Below are 25,888 nucleotides of genomic sequence, written 5' to 3' on the forward strand. Positions count from 1 at the left end.
CCCCTCATAAGACACACTCTGCAGTGACTTGAGGTTTATGTGATGTAACCTGAAGTGGATAGCAGTGAAGTTGTGAAAGCTACGTTGAAAGTGCCCGAACGCCATCCTGCATGTGCATGTGGTGGCCTAGTCCGCTCCTTTTCTAATGCGTTGGCCATGGCTAGTGCCCATGGAAGGGATCATCTCAGTAGGGAAGTAAAAGGTTAACCAGTGAGCCTCACCGTTAATGGATGAGATTTACTGGTTCCAGTTAACTAACTGGAGCAGCTCCCCACCTACCCCGGTCAGGAGGCTGCTCCAGACCTCCGGGGTGTGCTAAAGGAGGGCCTGGCTACCCTGCCCCCTGCCAGCCGCAGGTTGCACACAGAGGAGGCTTCACTTTGGGCTCTGCAGTATCCTAGAAACCTCAGGAGGCATTGAGTCCAGCCCCCTGCCCAAAGCAGGACCAGTCCCAACTAGATCATCCCAGCCAGGGCTTATTTAAACCTGATACTGCAGAGCCTGTAACCGCGTAACCACTATCATTTTTAACTGCATGTTTATATCCCTAAATCTCAGTTACATGCTGAGCAAAGTCACAATGCCCTGCTGGACCATTGTCGTGCCCACAAGGCAGAGGTGTAGAGACTGACTCCGTTGTTCCATCACCCTGTCTTTGCCTTGAACTTGAGGCAAAGTTCATCTGAACTTGAGCTGTTCTGGCGAACGCTTGCCCTGTGTCCTTCAGCAGAACGAGGCCAATCCCACCTCTCTGGAATGTGGGTCTGCACATAATGCACTCGGCTGACACTACCCTGTTGTTTTTCCTCATGGCTGCTATCGCTCTGCTGCACTCTGCTTGCACATAAAGACCTCATCCTGTTGCTGGTCCCAAGGCCCAAGAGAGACAGGAAGAGGCCATACTTGGAGCGAATTTACACATCCACCCTGGAGAAAACTGAACAGAGCTACTGTCCAGAAGCCAGGGACCTTCTAGAAATCTGGAAGTGTCTAGAGACCCTGACTCCTTCACAGCAGAGCTCCTTAACCATCTTCTCTGAAACCTAGGAAACTTCAGCTGCCAGGTGACTTCTCTCTTAGGCTTATCTAGTTTATAAGAGGTCTGGTAGGCCAGGTGCTGTGTCTGCTAGGTCCATGGATCTGAGGTAAGATGGTTGTAGGCTTTTTCACCTCTTATTTGTATGCCTGCCTGTTTGCCAAGAATGTCAGGAAAAGCAGTCAGTGCAGACAGGCCTCTCTCCAGCTTGAATATTTGTCCAAAAAGGAAAGGCAACATCCTATTAATGAGAAAACTGAAACCTGTCTGTTGTGGTGCATTTCCTATCAGGGAGAAGAAGTTGGAGACCTATTGGGAGTACAAGGAAGCCTCAGCAAACTATCAAGAAGCTTGGAACATGCTACGTAGCCAGGCCCTAAAAGCCTGGGTCAAGAATACCAAGGATTACCTGCAGTTTACATAAAATGGCAGCTGAGAGAGCCCAGCATTGATGGAGCCTTCAGAGACAGACTGGGAGGAGATGCTTTAGAATGTGAGCCAAATTCTGGCTGTCAGTTGGAGGCAGCGCCTTGTCGCTAAGGCCCAAAACCTCTGGGCCTCAGTTCTGAGTGAGGGAGACAGAAAAGGTAATTTGTTTTGGCTGCTTCTGTATGTCATTCTTTCTAAATATAGATTAGATCCAAGGGGGTTTGGTTACTTCAGAGCTGCATATACCATAGTATGAGATGGGGAACTTCTGATCCATCTACTATAGTCTGACAAAGGGGAGGAAAATAGGAAGAGGGTGACATGCCAGTCTTTCCATCTGCTGCAGGGGATACAGAATCCAAATTTGTTGGTTTGGAACTAACTCTCTTTCAGTGGGTTCAGCACTCTAGTGAAACTAGGACAAAACTCTACTTTCAGCTAGATTCCCTGGAACAGAGGGACTGTACCTTCAAGCCAAGATCCATCCCAGAGGACTAAGGTGTCTGGTCACCTACTGATGAGAGAGAGAATGAGACAAGAGTTGGGTATAAATGGGACTTTTAATCAGTCATTTTAATTTTTATATCCAGATCATTCCATAAAAGACTACACCTTTTACACCGAGGAAGGGTTTTTTTAACATCTGAATCAGGGCAGAAAAGATGCCACATTTCAGTTTAAAAACAATGTTCAGTGAGAGAAGAAACTACAGCGTTTAAAACAAATTCATGACAGAAATACTAACTCTGAAACATCCAAGCCTTTTATTAACCATTTATACTTGGGAAACCAGATCTTGGTTGTATCATTAGGGGTCTCATGTGACAGTTACCATTTGGCTTGTGTCAAGTGTTACCTATGCCTAGTAAAAGCTGGAGAGGCTCTGGTAGCAATATAGAGTCCCTGAAGCACTTGTTGTAAAATGTTAACAGATGTTTGGCGCTGTGTGTGTTCCTTCTTTGTGCACCCCAGCCCTATGCAGACAGCTTGCATAACAGACCTCAAGCAACCTGCTCAATGTCCACATTAAAGGACAAAGGCACAACCTGGTAAACTCTGAGGACACTAAGGCATCCATGCCCGTGACAATGGGTGTGGCTCAGTCAGTGGCAGAATTTTCCACTGCCCCCTATACTGTCCAGAGATACTCCCTAATGAGACACATTATACCTGGATACAAACAAATTAATATGCCCCCTGATGTCACCTTGTACATGTTGGTTCGTTCAAAAGATCTGTGTCGCAATAATGTTTTCCTGACCATATCTTTTAGGAGAGCTCAGTGTGTTCCCATTATCTTTGGGGGATGTTTTTGTACCATCCTTGATATCCAAATGTTTTGGCATTACTTGATACTGGGATGTGTTTGCATGAATGCTCTGTGACAAGCACATCTTAGTCAAGATTCTATGAACAACTTCTGCCTCGTACCAGGCTGACACAGACGCGATCTCAAACATTCCCTTGAAACTGTCACCTCATGTGCTGAAATTACCACTAAAGCCACTCACCCTGTTTTACTGGGCCAGAAACTCTGGTCTCTTCCAGGTATGGCATTGATTAGGGGTCTACAACTGGCTTCACAGGCTGTCTCCCATCACACAGGTTCTGATACAAGGGCTTATGTCTCAGGCTCTTTTCTTCCTACATATGTGTCTAAGCAAAATATTTTTAGTTGACATGAGCAGGGCTCAACAATTAGTGTAATCTACTCGCCTGTGGCGAGTAGATTACAAGATGCCGCAGCGCAGTCAGCGCATGCGCAGCGCGCCGAACCGCGCAGCTGGGGAGCAGGGCTCGCTGCCGCTTGGCGAGCCCTGGACATGAGCATGGCAGAGCAGTCTGTCTGGTGTAAAATGCCCTAGTCAAATTAGGGGGAGTGTTATGTGGTGCACTGTGACGGGTCGGGCACACCGTTGGCGCCGCCCCGCACTGAGATGGGGAGCCCAGGAGCAGCGTCCCCAGCCGGGACGGCCATCGGCCTGCCAGCGTACCCGGCGCCCGCCGATGACGTCACGGGAGGCGACGGGGAGAACGCTGGGAGGGGCGGGGCCCGGGATGACTGGACCATGCTGACCGCGGCGCCCGCAGGGGAGCGGGCGATTCAAAAGGCGGCTGGCCACAGACTGGGAGGGGGGTGCACCGGGGGCGAGGGAGAAGATCCAGGCTCACCGGGAGGCTCACAGGAGACGCGGGATCCGCGGCAACAGACGCCCCGCCGGGGGCAAGGACTCTGAGTGAGTCTATCCCCTCGCTGGAGAACGGGTGAGTAACAGGCCGGGAAGAAGTGACCCAGGGCGGGGCCGTGGTCCCCGCGAGTGGAGGGTTTGGGGGGAACGCAACCCCCTCCACTGACTAGGGACTAGCATCCCCGTCTCAGGGCCCTGGGTCGGGGTTCGGAGTGAGGGAGGGCCCGGACCCCCTTCCCGGCGTCCACGGGCCAGTACGGGCCCCGGCTTTCTCTACAGTCTGTCGGAGACCGTGATCAGGAGGAGACGTAGGAGGCCAGTCCTCCGTTTGGGACGAGGGCCACCCGGACTCGGGGTGACCACCAGGGTAGTGGGTTACATGCACACAGACTCTTCCCTCTGGGAGGTTAGTGACAGTTCATGTGGAAGTGTTTTTTTTTTCTTTAACCTGAGGCTGGGATTATATAATCACACAAGAACCATTGATCCCTCAGACTATCTGGCTGCTGTAGCCGAAGTTTTGCAAAAAGATTGAGCGCAGTGATGGTAGCAGTATCCTGCTTTAATGGTTCATTTGGGGACTGTTGTCAGGTGACTTGTGTTAAATCTGTCCTCTAATACAATACCATGGATATGCATGGCACTCTTTAGAACAGGAGACATCTGAGACCTGGTCTACATTAGGGATGTTAAATATCGATTAACTGAATAGTCGAGTAACCTCATGAATTTTTATTGGTTAGTCGACGATTCTATAGTCCCCAGGGGCAGGACCGGCAGCCACTGTATCAGAAGCGGCAGCGCAGGGGGCCAGGCGGGAGCTGGTCCACAAGGGGAGCCAGTTTAAAAGCCAGCTCCCCTCGTGGACCAGCTGCCTGTGCTGCTGCCGCTGATACAGAGGCAGTAGCACAGGGTAGCAGCTAGGGATGTAAGTGACTAGTCGCTTCCCCCCCCCTTTGCTGCCTCTATCAGAGAGAAGCAGCAACAGTGCTGGGGAGAGCCATTTTAAAAGCTGGTTCCCCCCAGCACCATCTCTGTGGGGGGCAGTGAAGGTAGAGACACAGCGGGGAAACAGCACAAGCGGGAACTGAAGCCGTCTTCACTCGCAGCAGAAATGGCGTGATTCTGCTTTTGAAATGTACAAGAGCCTCAGAGGCCCCGGCAGAGCTCTTGCTACAGTTCAGAGGTGGAGGTGCCCCTATAGACTAATTATCCCTTACAGAATTAATTTGATTAGTTAATCTAAATTTAACATCCCTAGTAGCAGCAGCCCCTGTTGGGGGAGGGGGGTCTGAGCTCCCGGACCTGGCGTGAGCTGGACTGCCTGCCAGCCTGGCTCCTCATACGCTTTAAATGCAGGGCTGTGGCAGGGTAAGTCGCCAGGATGTCTCCTCCCACCACCAGGGGCATGGGTGCTTAGTGGGAAGGGCAGGGGAGGGGGGGCAAAGGGGCTCCCCCTCCCCCAGAGCAATCATGGTCTGTGGGTGGGGAACTCGGAAGCACCCTGGTCCCAGCCTGGGCCAGTTCAAAAAAAAATGTTAAGTGGTTCCTGGCAAAAAATTATTGCCCATCCCTGATGTGGTCTATAGCATTAACCTATAAACTCTTGCTTTATTGGTCAATCTACTACACTATTACATCCCTAAAACTGAGTGGGATCTCTGAGAGGAATGAGAATACTTCAATACTTTTTGTAGCCAGGATCAACATTCTGTCTGGAAAGAACAGAGCCATAAGAGTAGAGGAGCTGATATCTAAGCAGTACATTTCCAAAATCATTACCTCCTCCCTTTCCTAAAGTCCTGTGAGAGACCCAGATTTTCTGAACATGCTTGTTTCCCCCACTGTTATTCATAAACAAGGACTCGAATGAGCCTGCAAACCGGATTGGAATGTTTCCATTTCCTCTCCAGCTGTTATGTTAGAACAAGTTGTGTAAGGCTAGCTATCACAGCCCGTCTCAGGCTAACTTACAGGTCAGTAGTTGGGAGATGGAGGGTTTTTAACTCTTTTCCCAGCTTTTAATTTGGCTATTCAAGGGGTGGTTGGCTCTGGAATGTTTCCCTGTGCTTTTGTACAGTGAACTAGTGTGCCTGTTTCTATTAAAATGTGTTGGAGGAGCCAGCAGCTTTGGGGTTTCTGCCCAATGTCATTAACCTCACTTTTGGGATGGTATAGTGAGGCAACTTGTGCTCCTTCTGACCCAGAAGGGGGAAGGACTCCTTAAGACCCCCTTTTGGGTGGGACCAGAGCAACCCTGCCCCATCCACAGGAAGCAGAAAGACGGGACTGGAAGTTAAAAAGCAGGAAGCAAGAGCTCAGTTGGGGCACAGCCACAGAGCAAGCTACATGGTCAGCCCAAGCTTCTGAGGAGGGAGGCCCAACCGCACTGCCCTAGAAAGGAGAACTGGCCTGGGCCACAAGGGACGCTGCTGGGCCCAGAAGACTGGGCTGGACCACTGTTGACCCTGACCTGGAGTCAATGGACACTCTGCCAGCACTCTCATCCCCAGTGGACCCAGAGGAGCAGAGGCTGCGGCAGGTAGGCCTGCAGGGGGAACTGGGAAGCAACCAGGGTAGCCAACCTAGTGCCAGCTGAAGAAATGGAGGTCAGCTGGGATGCGTGTTGCAGCCAGGATCCATGCTGCCATTGCTATGGCCCTCGTCTGGGACGCAGTGGAGCGGGCAGGCCTGTGTCTCTACCTTGTCACCCTTTACCTTGGGTGGCAGGTTTGCCCATTGGGGTAAAACCCCCTGCGTTTGTTGGCTCTCTGCCAAAGCAAGGAGACCCAACCCCCACTCAGCCTGCAGACAGGCCTGAGCCTCAAACTGTTGGTACTGTTTGTTTGTTGGCACGCCCTGACCAAGGCCTGGGCTTATGAACTGCTGCTCAACCTGCAGCCAGGCCCAAGCCCGTAAACTTTGCTGCTTGCCCTGCCCTGAGAACAGCTGCTTGGCCAGAGCATTGGCCTGAGCCCCAGGTATTTTGCTAGCCTTACCATGAGCTAGGGCCTGGACACCATGACTACTACTTAGCTGGGCTATACCAGAGCCCTCAGATGGTGGTGGGACAGCCTTGAAGCAGGGTTCCACAGGGCTACGAACTGGTCTAAATGCCGTGTTGTGAGGCAGCTTGGCCTCCCTCCAGGTGGAGACCAGTACATGGGGACAATGAGAGAGTCTGAATGCTATAGCTTTGGATGGATCATATCATTATAGAACAGGAAGGAACCTCAAAAGAGGTCAAGTCTAATCACCATCTAGACCAGGGGTGGGGAATCTTTTTTGGGTGGGGGGGGGCACTGACCCTCAGAAAAAAATCGTTTGGGGGCCACACACAGGTGAGATGCCCCTGACTGCAGAAGAGAAAGATACTCCCCATGTTTCCCTTGCACATCAGAGCCTAATGGGGCCTAGGCTTGTAGATTTTGTGTACTCCACCCCCTAGGTGGGGGGCTGGAGTGCCAGCATGGGCTCCCCAATGCTGAGCCATGGGGGCCTGATTTGGCCCCCAGGTATGAAGTTCCTCACCCTGATCTAGACCATCCCTGACAGGTGTTTGTCTAATCTGCTCTTAAATATCTCCAATGATGGAGATTCCACAACCCCCCTAGGCAATTTATTCCAGTGTTTCACCATCCTGACAGGAAGTTTTTCTTCATGTCCAGCCTAAGCCTCCCTTGCTGCAATGAGTTGTTAGTGTACCCATACAGGAGAGCAAGAGCTAAAACAACAAAGCACTGGAAAGCCTCCTTGGCTGAGCTTGTGAGGCCTTACACTAAATGTTCGCAGGGTTATTGCAGGCATGTTGGTCCCAGGATATTTGAGAGACGAGGGGAATGAAGGAATTGGACTGACTTCAGTTGGTGAAAGAGATGAACTCGGGAAGCTCATCTCCTTCATTAACAGAAGTTGGTTCAATAAAAGGTAACCTCATATCCCTTGTCACTCAATGGCATTTCTTTCTTTGATGAGGGGGAAAAAAAGCCTGAATGGCACAGCCAATCAATTCCAGAATTTCAGGGAATCGCCAATGCTGGGGGCTGGATTCTCCACTGATTTTGATGAGGTGGAACGGACCAGGGTGGGTTGGGGGCAGACAGCTCTGTGGCATCTGATTAGCAGAGCTATCAATTTAACCAGAAAATTCTCTGTAATTGGCTATACATCACAGACCCAGTGAAGAAAACCATTAAGCCATTTCCCCAATACTGTCTGTCCTGCCATTACAGTTTAAAGTGTTAGCATCCTGAAGTAGAAAGAAAGAATGGAAAATAAGGGGAGAGAAGTGGGATGTGTACGTGTGCAGCCCCAGGGGGCAATAAGGGTGAAAGATATGGGAAAGGAGGGTCATACAGTGCATGCGACAAGGGCAGAAGGAAGAACGCTTGGTAGAAGGGCAGATGGAAGAAAGTAGGGAGTGGGGCTCTCACAGTTCTGGCTTGGGAGACTTGGCAAAGGGGAGGTAACTGTGGAAAGAGCCCCAGGCTTGAAGGTGGGAATAGGAGTTGCAAGTCCTGCACAGAACTGAGGGAGGGCTAGCTCAGTGGTTTGAGCATTGGCCTGCTAAACCCAGGGTTGTGAGTTCAATCCTTCCAGAGGCCATTTAAGGAGTTGGGGCAAAAAATTGTCAGGGATGGCACTTGGTCCTGCTGTGAAGGCAGGGGACTGGACTTGATGATCTTCAAGGTCCCTTCCAGTTCTAGGAGATAGACAATCTCCATTACATTAAGTCCCTGAAAAAGTTGTAGGTTTACACTTTTCCTATTTCTCCAATGCATAAACTGACTTGCCACTGCCAATATGGAAGCTATAACAAAAATAAGGAATTGGGGGAGTCTTCCCTATAATTTGTATGTCCGTGTGCAGCGTGAATTTTATGTGCACTGCTAGGGAAATGATCACCTCTATACTGGAGCACATCAAATTAATTTTGCACAGGATGTGTGGCAGAGATGGGTTCAGAGTGTGGGAGGGGGCTCTGGGTGGCAGTGTGGGCATGAGGCATTTGGGGCTTAGGACAGGAGGTTGGGTTGGGGATGTGGGGTATTGGGTGGGAGTTAGGTTGCAGGAGGCGGCTCAGGGTTGGTGTGTAGGGTCTAGGAGGGAGCTAGGGTAGTGGAGTGGGCTCAGGGCGGAAGTGCAGGGTCGGGGTGCAAGGCACTTATCTGGGGCAGCTCCCATTTGGTGGGAAGGGGAACATGTGGCTCCACGTGACCTGTCAATTCCCATCCAGTGGAAACTGCATGGGCAGAGCCTCCAGGTAAGGGCGCAGTGCGAGGACAGAGCTTCCCTGCATGATATGACTTCAGCTCACTCTGTTATGCTGCCAACTACATGTATCCAGCTCTTGAGACAATATAAAGGGACCATTATAGAGCCCTTTCTCATTCTTTTGTGGTAGTCTTTCTTCTTGTACAGTTTTTTACTCTGAGTTGCTGAGTTTAGACTGGCTAGTAATCTATGAGGGAGTGGCAGGAGAAATAATGGCATCACTTGTTCAGATATTTGTGAAGGAAATTTCCCAAAGTCATTTCAGCCTGTCATGCCATGGGATTAAAGTTTGTTCCTGTCAGGTTTGGGTTGTGCCCATGTACAAATAGGGTGTATTTAAAATGTTCAGGGAAGGTTAAGTGATAAACCAGTGAATTACATAATTATCTGCTTCAATTTATGGCCTAACTAGAAGATTTACCTGGCATTGCTTGTGTCCTTAACTCAATTTTTGTTTTTTTGGAAAATGAAATGAAAATATACATCCTTCATTTAAATCACTGCTCTGGGCTGGGGCTGAGGGGTTCATTATGCAGACTGGTCTGAAGAGAGAGGACTACCCCAGGCCTCTTTTACCACAGGAGCTTGGGGCCAGATAAGAAGAACCTCTCCAAAGGCCCTGCAGTTCCAGTGGGCACAGCTGGGAAAGGGTGCCTGTCCTACATCTGGGACAGATGCAGGTTCATCTTCCCTTTGCGTTCCCCAGGCTGAGTGAGGAGTTGAGCAAATTGTGCACGTCCCCTCCCTAAAGAGGAGTTGGTGCAGTCCAAGCCAGCCCCTTTCACCTGCCTGCTGATGGTTTATTTCTGTGTGGTTTTCTGAGAAGCAATCCCATTCTAGGCACAGCTCATTTCCCTGGCACAATCAAACCCTGAACTTGCTTTAAATTATGATAAGAAGAAGCTATATACTGAATTTGGTGGCCCTAGCTCTTCCTGTTCAGGAGATGTTCTTGAACAGACAGACAAGACACTCTCAAATGAGCCTAGTTGTGCCTATGGACAAATGGTGCAGTGTTTCAGATGAAAGAATACAAAGCTCCTTTTTAATGATAAAGGATACTAAAAAGCAGTAAATCTGTTTCTCTCCTACTAAGTTTTGAAAACCAGGCCAGACAGTCCCTCCAGGCAGAGACTTGCTATGCCAAGTTACTGCCCAAAGCAAACACAAATAAGAGTTAATGCATGAAAAAGACAGTTCACAATAGAAATGATGACAAGACCTTAACTGCTGCAGCACTCAAATAATGAAAGGCTTATTGATCAAAAGCACTTTTTCCAGATGCAGGGAGCACATGCTGCACTCTTGAAACCAGCATTAATAACAGCACACTATCAACATTTCATAAGATCCTGCCTCTTCCCAACAAAAGCAACTCTGTGCAGGCCATTCAGCTAGCACCCATAAATGTGACCATTAGAGCCAAACATAACGTTAGCTATAGTGTAAGCTCCTGGCAATTTCAACTTGTGTAAATTCAGGAGTAGGCTCACCACGATGAATGCCACATGGTATCTGGTACACTTAAAAAAAAACCTCATTAAGTATCAGAGTGTAACAAAAGGTGAGAATCTGTTTGCAGCCCCTAGTTTGAAGTTTTGATTAGTGTTTTCCCACTGCTCCCCTGCATTAAAAGGAATGCCTGTTCTCCACTATCTCAGTTCTTGCCACGTAGCTATCTGCCCTACTCATCACAGCCTATGTGCCCCAGCGTCCTCTTCATCACTCAGCAGCACAGCTTCCCTTGTTCTGCCCTGCCTAGCCAGAGTATAGAGAAGCTGTGCAAGCCTAGGGCTGCTTATATAACTAATGCCACTTGGTTCTCTGTGCAAAGTATAAGCCATGATTGCCAAAGGTCAGTACTGTGATTCACTCCTGGTTCCCCGAGTGAATCACCATTTGTGCACCATTGTAAAAGTGAAGATCAGAACAATTTCAGCCCCACTTGTTTCAGAGGCATGTTGAGTATGAAGTGAAAAAGTGTAGCTACAGTGGCACCACGAGCTAGTCACCCAAGTACATACATAGGACCTTTGAGGCTACTGTACTTGTGACTAGCCTGAGCCACTATGTCCACACTGCTGTTTTTAGTATGCTAACTCAATTGTGTGTTTGGCTGCCCACCCTGAGAATTCTAGCTCCCAGCTGCTACACAGATTTATCCACCGAGATCTATGATGTGGCTCTACTTTTTTCCAGTCGTGAATTTGGAGTAGCTTTTCATGTTCATGAAATAGTATGAGAAACTTCTTGAAAGGGTAATACAACCTTCTTTCACCTTTGGCCTGCACCACTTCTGCTAATTCCAGTCTGAACTGTTTTTATTTGAAAGAACAGAAGAGTTGTCTTGGGAACATATTCCTTCCCATTCACAATCATGAAATAGCTAAAGCAGTTGCTTACCTGGAACAGGCTTTATATAATATTTCTCTTCTGTGCAATCACTGATTTTGAAAAAAGTTGTCCTGTTTCTCTTCATATAATCTCAATCTCCTACCTAGTGGATTATTTTTCCCATTGCTTTGCTGTCTTGTCTTTTTCTGCCCCAGCATGTCTTGTCCAGTATCTTGACTGTCAGCCTTTTCCCATATATACAATGCCATGGTCCAGTTCTCTCCTTGGCATCTTTGGCCTGACATCTGGGTTCCATTGGCAGTTCCTTAATGACTGGCTGCTCCAGTCATGGTAGTTTGGTCCACAAAAACAAATCCCCTCCTCTTTTTGTGTGCATCAGAGTGCGTTGCAGAATCTTGACACACCACTTGCTGGCCAAAATCAAGGCAAAGAAAGGACATTGGCCACATAACAGCATGTGTGTGGGAGGAATTTTTATTGTAGTTATTCCTTAATAGAACTCAGAGGAACATTAACTCAGTTCAATATGATAAGCATCTTGCTATTGCTCAGAATAGGCTAGTGAAGCAAGTGTTCCCATGACTAAGAATAATTAATATTTTAATTCTTATCAAGTTAACACCTCAAACTAAATTGAGAATAAATGCATATTCCTCTTTCATGTTTTAGTAGCCCACCTACTTTGCATTAATACATAAACAATGCCATTAAATGTGTGTTCCAGAGGCGTGAAGCTCTGGGAACTTATAGCCATGAGGACAATGCACAATAAAGGAACACTCCCCTCCCCCCCCCCAACCCAAAACCCTGATAATTTACCAGTCTAATAAAACAAGACCTATCAACATATTAGGAAATGAATCCAGTTACAAATGCATGATGTGTATGGGAGAAGCCTCTGTGGCTGTAGTAACTGAAAATGGTTGGCTATTTACAAAATACACAGAAGGATGGTGCAGCAGCCAGACCCCAGCATTCAGAAGCCAAATGTGTTTTCTCCACTGTAGGCCACATATAAGAATCCATCCTCATCCTTCTCCTTCTCATAAAGCTGCCCCATAGTTAGGCTTGAACGAGGGGAAGAAAAAGAAAACAATGAGAAATTGCTCTAGGCAGCAGATCTGCACATGGTAACAATTACTGCATGGCATACAGAGAAAGGGGGATCAATGAAAAACAAAGCTCTAGACTAGAAAGGTAAGATCAATAACATACACAATGAGAAAATCTGAAACGTTACTGATTCCAGAGAGACATGCAGCCAAGCAGCCACATCCCTTAGACCTCACCGATATCCCTAGTTGCTCTAGAAGATGGTCTAGCACTCACATTCATAGAGAATTTTTGGAAAACTGCAATATGCCTGAATGTTTACTATTAAAGTTTGTGGACCTTCACAAATGTAGATTTTTAGTAGTTGAAGTTTGAAGCCTAATGCACCAGTATGTTTCCAGTCTAGAAATGCTGAAGCTGAAGTCCTGGGATGTCATTGCTACTAAAGACTAATCTGAGTAACTCCTGCTTCAAAATGTCTGTAGCAAGTTTAAATTTGGCAGGAAATTAATCCTCATTGATGAGAGAGGGCTTTGAGTGTTCATGTGAAAGCAAGTTTTGATTTGACCACATGATGAAGGCTTGAGATTAGTTTTATGCAGTTCCAGTATTTTGGAAATCCTATTCCAAAGAAAGGAAGGATGCACTTAGCATATGTGTGGTGTTAACCTTAGGGCATAATGAAGGAGTTGATGTACATAGAAGGCGGCAATGTTTCTACTGTGCCTTATTCACTACAACGTAAGGTGTGCAATGGTATCTATAGAAGTTATGCCTCATTCATTGTGCGGTAAAGGACATGCACTACATACCACTGTCCTAAGTGTGCATCTTGTACTTAACAGGCTGTTTCGGTGCTGTCTATCCAAATAGTTCCAGATGCTGTAACTTTGGGTTTAATGAGATTTTGTAGGAGGGGTGTGTGTGTTGAGTATTAAGTGATCTTTAAAATGGGGAAGAAAAAATCCTGACACCTCTTATGCTGCTTTATGGTGTATAATAGCTGGAGAGTTTTGTGTAAAACAAAAAACAAACAAAAACAGGTTTTATATCCTGTTTGTTGTTTACATTGGACAGTCACCTTTATCCCCCCGCAGATGGCCTGGGGAGACTGTAATAGCAGGAGATGAATAGCTGGGGGAGGGGGGGGGTTAATTTTCAGCAAAGCTGAGTGAATGAGGCTTACCCTCCTTGACAGCATTTCTTTGTTTTGAGGTAACACATTGATTCCTGAACGCCACATCCTAGCTATCTCAAGGAATGTGTTATGCTACAATGGGCAGAATTTACCTTGTTGATTTTAGTAGGAAGCAGAAAATAGGGAGGGTGAAATGGAGGACACATGAACACCTGGCATCTGGTTAGCATCAACCACTTCTGTAATTGTCTAAAAATCAAGGAATCAGTTGATGACAGCCAGTAACACTGTGGTGTCCAACACGCTAACACATGTGGCTATTTGGTGGGTTGACTGTGGCTAATTGGCTAGAACAATGTGGCTATTTGGTTGGACACCACCAGTAGCATATGCCAGTCTAATATAGCTCATGGTAGCTCTACCCTCCCTTCCAAGAGTTTCAAAATGGTGACACCCGGAAAAAGAAAGAAAAGAAGAATAGTTCAGGGAAAGAGGGAATGAAGAGGCACCGAGAGGAAGAGAGGATACACACAAAGGAGGAGAGAGGATGTGGGACCCTGGCATGGGGGGGGGGGGGATAGTGAATAAGGGGATGTGATGTGTGTACAGGCCCTGAGACCCCCTGCTAAAGGCCTTGTAGCTGTACCACAGCCCATCCCAGGAAAGAGCAGTAGAGGTGAGTCCTCCAGGCTGCAGAGAGAGACTGCAGGGAAGCAGTCATTCAGAGCCCAGCAGGCTCATATAAAAGGAGCTGCTAGACAGAACAGATCAGTTGCTGATTGGAGCAAGGACAGTGCTCCTGGCTGGCAGGATTGACTCAAGAAGGACTTCAACTCTGAGGTGAAGGTGCTGGGGCTATCACGGAGGGGGGGCACACGAGGCCCCGGGCATAAACAGGTATGTGTGTTGTAATGAGTCTTTTAAATAGAGGGGAATAGCAGAGTGGCACAGAGGAAGCATATAAGGACATGGAGGAATACAAGGACACTCCCCACCCAATATGTGAAATGAGCTTGACCTACAGAAGCAAGAAGTGTGTGACCCCTATGTAACCTTGTGTGACCCCATGCAACCTTGTTTTTTGTTAACATTTGGCAAAAACATGCCTTTGTTACAGATTCAACACTCCTTTCACAGATGAATTAGATGGACAGGTTACATCTCACATTTGAGAGAGACACCCAAAGAGGCGATACTGCAATAAAAGGATGATCAGATTAGAGACACAAGCAGGGAAGGTCAGGGGAGGGAGGGCTGGGAGAGAAGAGGGCCAGCCTCTCCCCAGCTACCTGGCACCACTGGCTCTGGCAGTTCTGCAGGCTCCTTGGCCCCACACATTCTCGCAACCTGCTTGCTGTGGGCTCTATGGCTGATTATTCTGCTCCATAGTGATTCATACATACCGGGGCAGATTTAAGGGTATTCCAGGAATCCTGACTAGGAATGTTAAATTGCGAGTAACTGACTACAGGAGGCCCCTGAGAAGCGACTTCCTGAGTTCTGACACCCCGCACTGTAACCATTTTTGTAAGTGCAGAAGGGGCTGAAAACCCCCGACTTACGTCCTCGGCCCGCGTTTACGACAGGCACAGCGCGCCTATCCTAAAGGAGGGTTCGAGTTACAACGCTCCTGAATTGCAGTGCTTCCCCAGGAACGGATCGCGTTGCAAGTCGGGGGTCTCCTGTAACTGTATAGTCAAGGGGGTGCCTCTGCCTTTGAAGTGTAGCAACAGCCCAGTCTGTTGCTGTGCTTCAAGGGCGAAAGCACTGCGCAGAGCCCGGGGTCAGCTGGGGCTCCTCTGCTGACCCGGGCTCTAGGTGGTGCTGCCGCTTTGAAATGCTATGGAGAGCCTGGTGTCAGGCTCCTCATGTAGCCCGGATCAACAGGGGGACCCAGGCTCCATGCAGTGCTGTCACTTTGAAGTACTCCCACCTCATCCCCCCATTTGCTTATAGGATAGTTGACTAGTCTTTCACATCCCTGATCCTGACTGATACTCACTTTTGAGCATTTAGTCATGCAACCTCAGTACTCCCAATGGAACTTTGTTAGTATCATGCTTGGTGCTGCAGACTAACAGTAAGCACAGGACTCGTCCCAAGAAAATTGAAATCTAAGAGGATTTTAGTGACCCTCTCCCCAGGATACTAAAATAAATCCTGAACTATTGCTGAAGTGCTGCCCATTTTGTTAAACACCATCTATACTTCAGATTCCTACATGGCATCTGAATAGCCTTCCTCACCAGCCTTCCCTGATGCATGTCATAAATGAGATACTTTACAATCATCTTTTCTTCCAGCTTAACTCTTACAAATTAGAAAGTGTTTTAAAGTATTTTGCCAGCATTTAAATGAGAAAAATGAGAGCAATGATATTAAAACAGCAAACCATTCTTTCTTTACTTCCTCAGTAAGCAGCTCCTCAGTATATCATGTTGAGGGGTTAACACTAATATCACAGGTCTCTTGTGCTTATGTATCCTTAATGAAATGCATACAAATTCCAGTCTAATGGCTTCTCACCTGGACTGTGGGACCGTCTTGTCTACAAAGAGGAATATTGCTTTCTCAGATGGCAGCTGAATCCTCTTCCTGATGATCCACATGAACTGGGCCACAGTGATGTCAGATGGAACCAGATATTTCCTCTTATCAATGTCAACAATCTGAGAGCCTGAGACCTTTTCCACAATGACCTATCGAAGCATAGACACAAAGATGAGGCTTTTCTGAGCAGATCTAGACAGGTTATTCTCTCTTGCTAGGACAGGCTTACAATGCTATGGCAGGGAGATGGCAAATAGAGCGGATTCATTTCACCTTCTGGATTCATCCACTATAGACAGCTCAAAAAGCCCTGCTCAATGTGTAGCAGCAGTCAAAGGAGAAAACAAAATGTTTGTGCATAAGTAGTGCCCTACCAAATTCACAATCCATTTTGGTCAATTTCATGGTCATAGGATTAAAAAATTTGTGCATTTCATGATTTCAGGTATTTACATTTGAAATTTCACAGTGGTGGTGGTGTAAGGATCTAGACCCAAAAAGAAACTGTGGGGGCAGGGTTTGCAAAGTTATTGTAAGGGGAGGTTGCAGTATTCCAACCTTTCCATGCAGCTGCTGGCGGCAGTACTGTCTTCAGAGCTGAAGAGCAGTTGCTTATGGCTGTGAAGGCTCTGAAGGCAGAACTTGCTGCCAGCAAAAGCACAGAAGGATGGCATGGTATGATATTGCTACTCTTACATCTGTGCTGCTTCTGCAGAGCAAGGCCCTCAGTCAGCAGCCATCAACTTTCGCTGCCTTCAGAGCTAGGCAGTGACACAGAAGAAGATGGCATGATACTGCCACCCTTACTTCTGTGCTGCTGTTGACGGGGTGCTGCTTTCAGAGCTGTCAAGTATCAGAGGGGTAGCCATGTTAGTCTGAATCTGCAAAAGCGGTGAGGAGTCCTATGGCACCTTATAGACTAACTTATAGACCAATTAGTCTATAAGGTGCCACAGGACTCCTCACCGCTTTTTCAGAGCTGGGCACTCAGACACCCACTGCTGTTCTCTGGCTGTTCAGCTCTGAAGCCAGTACAGAAGTAAGGGTGGTAATGTTGAAACCTCCATACAATAACCTCATGACCCCTTTACCATTTCCTTTGGGATAAGGACCCTCATATTGAGGACTGCTGGTCTAACCCCATGAAATCTGTATAGCAAGTTACAGAAAGATACAAAATACAAGATTTCACAGGAGGAAGGTGATTTCAGTCAGTGACTGTTTCTCCTGAGCTGTGAATCTGGTAGGACCCTATGCATAAGGAATGGAAAGAAAATAATGCAATCAATATAACACTCCTACATAAAGCAGTGGGATGCCCTGCATATTACATTGTCTGTTTGCTTTCATTCAAAAAAAATCAAGCAAATACAGAGGAAGGTTTAAAATGGGTGACAAAAATGAAGGACTGTGGAAAGGAGACAACAAGAGGGGATGTGATACAGAGTGACTAGTGAATGGGCTAGAGCAGTGGCGCTCAGGCTTTCCAGACTACCACGCACCTTTTCAGGCATCTCAAAAATCTTGCATACCCCAAGTTTCATCTGACTAAACAACTACCTGTTTATAAAATCAGGCAAAAATATAAAGGGTCACAACATCCTCTTCGTGCAAACCTGCTGACTTTGTCTCCTTTCTGTCATGCAATTATGAAGTAAATCAATTGAACTGTAGATATTGTACTTCTCTTTCAGTGTACAGTATACACGAGTCACTGTCTGTACAGGTTGGACCTCCCTGGTCCAGCACTCTAGGGAACTGAGCCATCTTGGACCAGGGAAGGTCAAGGCTCACCCGCTGGCTGCCCTGCTGACAGCTCCTCTCACTGGGGCTCCCTGCCCTGCCACTGTGCCTCTAAAACGGGCTGGGTAAGGCTCCCAGTCCTGCTACCTGCCTGCTCCTCTGGGGGCTCCCAAGGGTACTCCAGCCAGGGCCGTCTGGCTGCCACCAGCCCAGCTACCTCCAGTAGTTCCTTGGGTTTTCCCATCTCTGGGCTGCCCAGCTGCTACAGCCTGGCCCCAATACCACCAAGGCTTTCCAGGGGTTCCCCAGCCACTGCCAGTCCTGCTGTCAAGGTCTCTCTGGCCACCTGACCCCACTGACACAGGGGGTTCCCTGGCTGGAGTGGAGGCTCCCTGATGCTGCCTGTCCCCACTGATGCCGAGGGTCATCTGCTGGGACTCCCTGGCTGCCTCCTTGCCCTGCTGCTGAGGTCCCCAAGCCAGAGTTCCTGAGCCCACTGCCTAGCCCCACTGCAATTTCCCAGTCAGGGCTGCCTGGCCATCCCAGCCCCACTGCTGCCAGGGGGCTCATAGGGTTTCCTGGCTGTCACCAGCCCTGGTGCCCGGGGTTTCTCTAACTGCCTGACCGCACTGACACTGGGATTCCCTAGCCAGGGTGGAGGCTCCCCGATGCTGGCCTCACTGACACCAGGGTTCCTCTGCCTAGCTGCTGCTGGCCCAGCCAAGACTCCACAAATACCACGTTCTCTCGGCTGGCTCCCACTCCTAGGGATCTTTGGTCCAGCAACATCCCAGCTAGACCAGAGAGTCCTGAATTTGGGAGGTTCAACTTGTCTGAAATTTTAGTCTGTGCTGACTTTGCTAGTGATTTTTTTCATGTAACTTGTTGTAAAACTAGGCAAATATACAGAGGAGTTATGTGCCCATGGGAAGATGTGTGTGTACACCTAGGGGTGTGCATACCACTGGGCTAGCAAAAGTAAAGCTCTTTTCCCCTATGGACAGGTCTTTCCATAATTGTCTATTCTGGGGTTTCTTGTACCTTGTGAAGCATGTGGCACTGGTCCCTGTCAGGGACCAGGACATGGGCCTAGACTAGGGGCTAGCAAGATATGGCCTGCAGGCTGGATCTGGCCCCCTCACTGGGACTCTCTAGCACACAGCAGCCAGCTACTTTGCAGTAGCCCCATGCCACTAAGCAGCTGGCTTCTCCTCGTGGCTCTCTGCTCCCACGGGAAGGGAAGGCTTCATATGCTGCCCCTGCTCCCCAGCAAAATCTCTCAGCTCCTATTGGCTGGAAGCCATATCCTGGTTTGGAGAAAGAGAGGAACCTGAGAACTCTGACCCTGAGAAAAAGGGCATGTAAAAAGAAACCCAGGGAAGCAGCAATAACACATTGAATTGAACAGTATGTGGCTGCTGTTTATAGTTACAGGCTTGAAAACTGAAGTAGTGGGTGGTCCTGGCTTCTCCCACTGGCAAAGTGAGGTGGGGTAAAGCCTAACTAACCCAACCCCCCAGATGGGTACAGAGCTCATTTAGAAACCTGAGGAGGACTGAATTCACAGGTGCTGGAGCTGAAGGCTCTTATGAGAACAGAGAAACTGTTCATTTGTTGGACTTCTAGCTATGCAACAAGAGGTTAATTTTGACTGAGACACCTGGCTGGAGGGATGAGCCACTGAAGATCCACCAAGCAAGGTTGACGACTTCTGGTGCCAGGAGTGGGACTATAGGACTGCCTCCAGCTGCAAGTAAGTTCTCAGATGTAACTGTCCCCCCCTCTGTGTATAGACAAATATGACGCAGAGACTTACCATTCTTAGAATTACTATTGCCCATCCATAGTCAGTGCTTCCACCCAAGCTAATGCCCAGCACCCATTCGCACAAATTAGCTACTTGCAGTTTTCAAAATACTCTAAAACCCATGCATAGCTAAATTACTTTCAAAACGGGGATGCTGCACCAGGGGCTGGGATATAATATGTGGTACAAACTTGGGATCATTTGTACAAAAGGGGTAAAGCCCCCATAATACAGAGCTACCCTCAAGATGTAATCTGCTGCAAAAGTCACATGCACAAGGAGATAGTCTTGAAAATATATATTTAGCAACAGGGACATGGGTAAATATTCACAGGAGCCACAGAACACCCACTGCGATGAGTGCAGCTGTTCACATGTCTCCTAGCTATGGTCAGGCTGTAGTCACCTCAGTGAGGATTCTCATTAAGCGTGAGACTTGAACCATCTTAACTTTAGTAAGGCTTCCGACACTACCTGACATTCTCATACACACGCTAGGGCAATGTTTCTTAAACTGTGTTCTGTGGCACACCAGTGTGCTGTGGAGAATAGCAGAGTTCAAAATGGCTGCCCTCAACAAAAAACCCTCGGTGTTCCTCATAAAAAAAATTGTTTGGTGTTCCTTGGTCTTAAGAAGTTTAAGAAACTCTGTGCTAGGGAAACGTGCTCTAAAATTACTCTGTTGGGTGCTCACCCGGTAGAAAGACTGTATTCAAATTTATCAATGCTTTTCTGTCCATCTGGGAGAGTATATCTAGTGGGATCACACAGAGGCCAGGCCTAATCAATATTTTCACTTATCCATTGGGTAATGGAGTGCAGAGTATGCTTAAAGTTCTAGATTACAAGACTCTTGGATGTGTTGCAAGCAATGTGGAGAACAGGATAAGAGTTCAAAATGGCTCAGCAACTCTGCCATTTGCACATTTGCTGTTTTTGTTTTTCCACTGTTCATTAACAGGCCTACCCTGCTGTTGGTTGTCCTCTTGTTTCTAATATATTTGTAGAATATTTTCATTATTGCAGAGTTAAGGTTGACAATCACTGCTTTGTACCCTTCCAGAATGTCAAATGTCCCTATAGAGAGACAAGGAGAGTGAAGGTAAAATCTTTTATTGGACTAACTTCTGTGGGTAAGAGAGCAGCTTTCTCATCAACAGAATTTGGTCTAATAAAATATATTCCCTCACCCACTTTCTAATACTGTATCTTGGGACCAGCACAGCTACAACTACACTGCATACAAATGTCCCTATAATGAGTTGTCTATGAACCAGGAAATAGAGGTGTGATGTACATACCTGTTTGATACTACAATCTTAACTCTGATCAATATCTAAACATACCCAACAGACACCATACCATACTGTGCCAGATAATATGGAGTGTGGTTGGAATGGAGCACAAGTACAGGCAGTCCCCGAGTTACGCGGATCTGACTTACGTCGGATCCGCAGTTACCAACGGGGATATTCTCACCCCGGAGGACTGGAGCGGCAGGACGCCTGGTCCCGCCGCCCGCCTCCTCCGGGGCAAGAAAAGCTGCTCTCCGTCTCCCTGGTCTGCTGGGGGAGCCAGCAGACCAGGGAGACAGGGAGCAAAGCGGCGGAGGACCCGGGCCAGACCCGCAGCGCTGATCTGGAAGCGCCGCGGGTCCGGCCCGGGTCCTCCGCGGCTTTGCTGATCTGGAAGCGGGTCCTCCGCCGCTTTGTTCAGCGTCTCCCTGGTCTGCAGACCAGGGAGACACTGAGCAAAGCAGCGGAGGACCCGGGCAAATGGCTTTTTCCAGGGGCCCACTAATACCAAACGCCAGTATGCAGAACCTACTTCTCAAAACATGAGGTTTTTTTCTTTTAAAAAACAATTACCTACTACACCTATGTGTCTATTTCATATTAAGTGTTTCGGGGGGCATCTGTGTTTTGTACAGCACCAAGTCAAAAAGTGCTAACTAATTTGTTTTAACTAATACTTAGCTCTTAAATAGTACTTTTCATCAGTTGATCTCAGGGCATTTTGCAAACGAGGTAATGCATCTGACGAAGTGGGTCTTTGCCCATGAAAACTTATGCTCCAATATATCTGTTAGTTTATGTCAGTGGTCTCCAAACTTTTTACACCGAAGATCACTTTTTAAATCTCAGAACAGGCAAAGATCTACCCTCCTCCCCTTCCTTGAAGCCCCGCCCTCTCTATTCTCCTCCTGTCCATCACTTGCTACCCCCAGCCCTTACTTACACACTCTGATACAGTTTATTTTTAAATTACGCGATATAGAAAATTAAAATCATGTGTTTATAGTTATGAAATAAATGGTCTGTTGTTTATTCATGCTATTTCAATCTAAAATGAAGCATTTATAATTATACATTTTGTGGGGACAGAGTTCTGCGGCTGGGGAGAGGGAACAGCGTGCTGGGAGGGCAGAAGACAGGGTTCTGCAGCAGGGTACAGGGTGCCAATGGGGACAGAGTTCAGGTAGTGGGGACGGGAATGAGGACAGTTCTGTAGCTGGGGACAGAGGAGTGGGGACAGAATTCGGGGAGTTGGGACGGGAATGAGGACAGAGTTCTGTAGCTGGGGACAGGGGAGTGGGGACAGAATTTGGGGAGTTGGGACGGGAATGGGGACAGAGTTCTGTAGCTGGGGACGGGAGTGGGGACAGAATTCGGGGAGTTGGGACGGGAATGGGGACAGAGTTCTGTAGCTGGGGACGAGAGTGGGAACAGAGCTCTGTAGCTGGGGACACGGGATTGGGGAGTGTGGACAGGGGGCGGGGTGCCAGTGGTAGCAGAGAGTCCCCTGCATCTGCCTCCTCCCAGGATACCCCCTTCCCCCTCCGAGGGAAGCCAGGACATGACACCTCCAGGCCCGACTCCTTCCCCCCCCCCGGCGGCGCAGGGAAATCCTGCATGTACCTGCCCCGGGGCCAACCCCCCCCTTCCCCCGGGACAGGGCCAAACCCCCACAGGATCCTGCCCCGGGAGCAACCCCCTCCCCCCACAGAGGGGCCAAACCCCCGCGGGCACCTGCCCCAGGGCCAAACCCCCCCTCCTGCGGCGAGGCCAGGCCCAGCCAACCCCGCCCCTCCTGCAGCGCAGACAAACCCCGGGGCCGACCTCTGCTCCCACATCACATGGAAACCCCTGCGCTCAACTCACCCCTCCGGCACCGGCGGCGCAGGGAAGCCGCCGCACTCCTCCTCCAGGGCCGATGCTCCCTCCTCCAGCACGCAACAGAGCTGTGGGAGGGGAGCAGCCCACGCACTTCCAGAACCCCCGGAAGTGACGCAGGCTTCAGAAAGGACTTCCGTCCACCCCGCGGCAAGCCTGCACTACACTAGAGGTAGGTAGTGGGGCTTCTTGGGGGTGGGGATGCCCGAACGCCTTGTGATCGACTGGTCGAGGCCTTGCGATCGACGGGTTGGTGACCACGGGTCTTGTTATACTACACTGCCTCCTTAATCAACAATAGGTCACTCTACTAGTACAGACAAGGCCTAAAAAAGATCAACCTCAGGCCTAGGAGAAATATTTGATATGCCAAGCATCTGCCCCAGAGGGTAAGTCAATATGTTTTGAGATTTAGGCCCCAACTCATGAAGCATTTGCTGAGAATGGAATGTGCTAATGCATTTTAGGACTGCTTCTCACTATCCTTGGTTTCAAGTTGTCTCATATCAACACTGATGTCCCTATTCCTCTCCCAGAGTTGGTTACTAGAAGCAGGTCTGAATAGAACTCTAGCTATCTTTAGTCAAAGAGACATTGTCTGGGAGAGGGGTAATCATCCAGATGCGATGTTGTGTGTGGGCAGGGTCTGCACACTGGCAGGCAGCTGGATTGGGAAGGGATAGGTTCAGTTCATCAAGAAGTAGGCAGCGTGGGGACAGGCAAGAATAGGATCAGCATGCACTTGTGGAAATTAAGGTGTCTGTCAGAATGGAGTTGGGATGTTGCTTAATGGAACAGAGTTAGCAAGAGGAGTGGAATAACAAGATAAGGCCTTAGGTTTGCTCCACGGGCTGGCTGATGGAGTTCATTCATGCACTGGCTGGTCAGGGTGGGGGAGTGTGGTACACAGACAGGGGTGCAACGGTTTGCTCACAGGTACGTGGCAAGGTGTTGTTCATTGGGATATGGCATGAATGGCGGTACATGATCTCAAAGGGGAGGGAAAGTCATCTACTACTAACTGGTCACATGGGCAGCTGTGAAGAAAGGGCCATCCAACCAAATCCTGTCAGATTGGCTGCATGCATAGGGAACTCATCAAGATATGACCATGTCATAGAGTTTTAAGTCCGGAATGGACCAACAGATCATCTAGTCTGATCTCCCGTAGGTCATAAGCAACCAGTACCCATACAACCCAAGAACTGAGATTAAATCTTAGTATACAGCCCATAGGATAGCAGAGTACTATGTGCTACAGGCAGACAACAGAAAGGACCAAATGCAGTAGTGCCCAACACCCTTGCAATGGCAGGGAAAGGATTGGACAGAGAAATGGATCTGGCATAATATTTCATCCACCAGGTTAAAGTCAGGGCATAGGAGCATGCACAGAGGGTGAATCAGAGGGAAGCGACCTATCTAGAGACCAGGCATGAAGGAAGCAGTCACTAGAATGTGGTTAGATGAGGGCTGCTGCCATGAGATCACTTGTTGGGATCATAAAGCTGTCCAGAAGCTATGATCTGGGAAGTCAGGGGGTGGTAGTTATTTACCAAAAACTGGGGGGGCAGATGACTGAAGAATTGTGTTAACAGCAAGAACAAGAAGCATATGCTTCATTGGGCCAGTGGTTTTCAAACTATGGTGATGACCCAGTACTAGGTTATGGAATGTCAGGTGCTGGGTCTCATTGTTGCAGGCGGATCAGGTGATCAGTGGGGGTGCTAAGGCAGGCTATCTGCCTGTCCTGGCACCGCTGACTGTGTTGTGCTACAGAAGTGAATGGCAACAGGCCCAGCTCCTAAGTGGGGGGGAGGGGAAGAGGGTACAGGGCTCTGCACACTATCCCTGCTCTGAGCACTAGCTCCACACTCCTACACTGGGTACCTGCTTCTGGAATGCAGCATGGTCTGAGGTGCCAGGAGAAGCAAGAAGCCTGATTTCGCATCCCCGCTGCACCTCTGACCAGGACTGCTCCATCCCTGACACACCCAATGCTACAGCCCCCTCCTTCACGCCAAAGCTCTCCTCCTCGGCCCCACCCTGGAGCCTACACTCTAGTTAGATTATACTGGGTTGCAGCATCAAACATTTTCTTCAACTAAGTCATAAGAAAAAAAGTTTGAAAAGCTCTGCATTAGGCTACTGGGCAGAATGTCAACAAAGAGAGTGGACAGCAAGGAGGAGAGGAAGTACTTACCAGCTCAGCTGGACAGAGCAACAAGGGGTGGGGAAGAAAGTGGCATTACAGGGTTGACATGGGTTACTCACCGGCACACGGTCTGGGTATTTGGCTCGGATTTTTGCAGACTCTATGCATCTGTGCTCTGTGAACAAAACATTTAATTAGAAAACGACTGGGGCAGACCTAGAAGGAATAGGAGGGATGAAGGAGATTAGATAACTCAGGAGAATTTCCCCATTTTCTCTGCCCTGACAATTGCTTTCATACGTCCTGATCCTACGTAATTGACTTTAAGGTAACAGAATTTTTTCAGGTGGAAACGCAGCACTGGTGACCCCAGGCCATATTGCTAACAGTCAGCAGGGGGAGGGAGACAAGGCCAGTACCCACTGCGTGTGGCAGTGGTAGAAGCTGGCCGGGAATCACTGGGGGGGGGGGGGAGAAGAGCAATGCCTGCTGCCTGGGGGCTGGCCGAGTATCACTGCGCGGGGGGAGGGGCTGGCCGGGGAGCACTGCGCGGGGGGGAGGGGCTGGCCGGGGAGCACTGCGCGGGGGGAGGGGAGGACTGGCCGGGGAACACTGCGCGGGGGGGAGGGGCTGGCCGGGGATCACCGCACGTGGGGGGCAGTGCCGGGGGGAGGGGCAGTGCCCGAGCGCGGGGGGGCCTGCAGCGCGGGAAGGGGGGGGCTGGGCACGGCCGGGACGCGGAGGGGTGGCCCCGCCCCTTACCCAGCGCGTGATCTTCCTTGAACATCCACTTCATGGTGCGGCCCGGAGCGCGCGGGGGTCGCAGCCCGGGGGTCGGTGCCGGGTCGGGCCGGACCTGTCACCGTCACAACAACAGCTAAGCGGGCGGGGCTTCCGGCTCACGAGTTGCTTAGCAACCAGGCGAAGGGGCGGGGTTTCCGGCCTACCGTGACCGAGCACTCGTGATGGGTGGGGGCGGGGAAAGG

The 25,888-nt window shown here is 49.1% G+C and overlaps 2 protein-coding genes across 9 annotated transcripts in view; one reads left to right on the forward strand and one right to left on the reverse strand.

Annotated features, from left to right (window-relative positions):
• ADAT1 (adenosine deaminase tRNA specific 1) overlaps positions 1-12,091 on the forward strand; it is a 56,765-nt gene extending 44,674 nt beyond the window's left edge. For 4 of the 5 annotated variants that reach the window (XM_075918246.2, XM_075918245.2, XM_006121325.5 and 1 more), the window contains one exon: positions 1,328-12,091. In XM_075918246.2, coding sequence (XP_075774361.1) covers positions 1,328-1,460 — 133 coding nt within the window. In that variant the 3' untranslated portion in view covers positions 1,461-12,091. The remainder of the gene's footprint in view (positions 1-1,327) is intronic. The other variant, XM_075918249.2, reaches the window with a different exon arrangement.
• The window catches only part of GABARAPL2 (GABA type A receptor associated protein like 2), a 37,106-nt gene extending 11,230 nt beyond the window's left edge, over positions 1-25,876 (reverse strand). Inside the window, exons 1-5 of one of the 4 annotated variants that reach the window (XM_075918252.2) lie at positions 25,665-25,876; positions 25,022-25,077; positions 20,542-20,651; positions 16,001-16,173; positions 11,742-12,350 (exon numbers count right to left, since the gene is read on the reverse strand). In XM_075918252.2, coding sequence (XP_075774367.1) covers positions 12,260-12,350; positions 16,001-16,173; positions 20,542-20,651; positions 25,022-25,070 — 423 coding nt within the window. In that variant the 5' untranslated portion in view covers positions 25,071-25,077; positions 25,665-25,876 and the 3' untranslated portion in view covers positions 11,742-12,259. Of the gene's footprint in view, positions 1-11,741; positions 12,351-16,000; positions 16,174-20,541; positions 20,652-25,021; positions 25,078-25,664 lie in introns of those variants that run through there. The other 3 variants (XM_075918251.2, XM_075918254.2, XM_075918253.2) reach the window with 3 other exon arrangements.
• Positions 25,877-25,888: the final 12 nt, after the last annotated feature.

Source organism: Pelodiscus sinensis, chromosome 12, assembly GCF_052426305.1.
Source record: "Pelodiscus sinensis isolate ZL-2025 chromosome 12, ASM5242630v1, whole genome shotgun sequence".
Classification (NCBI taxonomy): Eukaryota; Metazoa; Chordata; order Testudines; family Trionychidae; genus Pelodiscus; species Pelodiscus sinensis.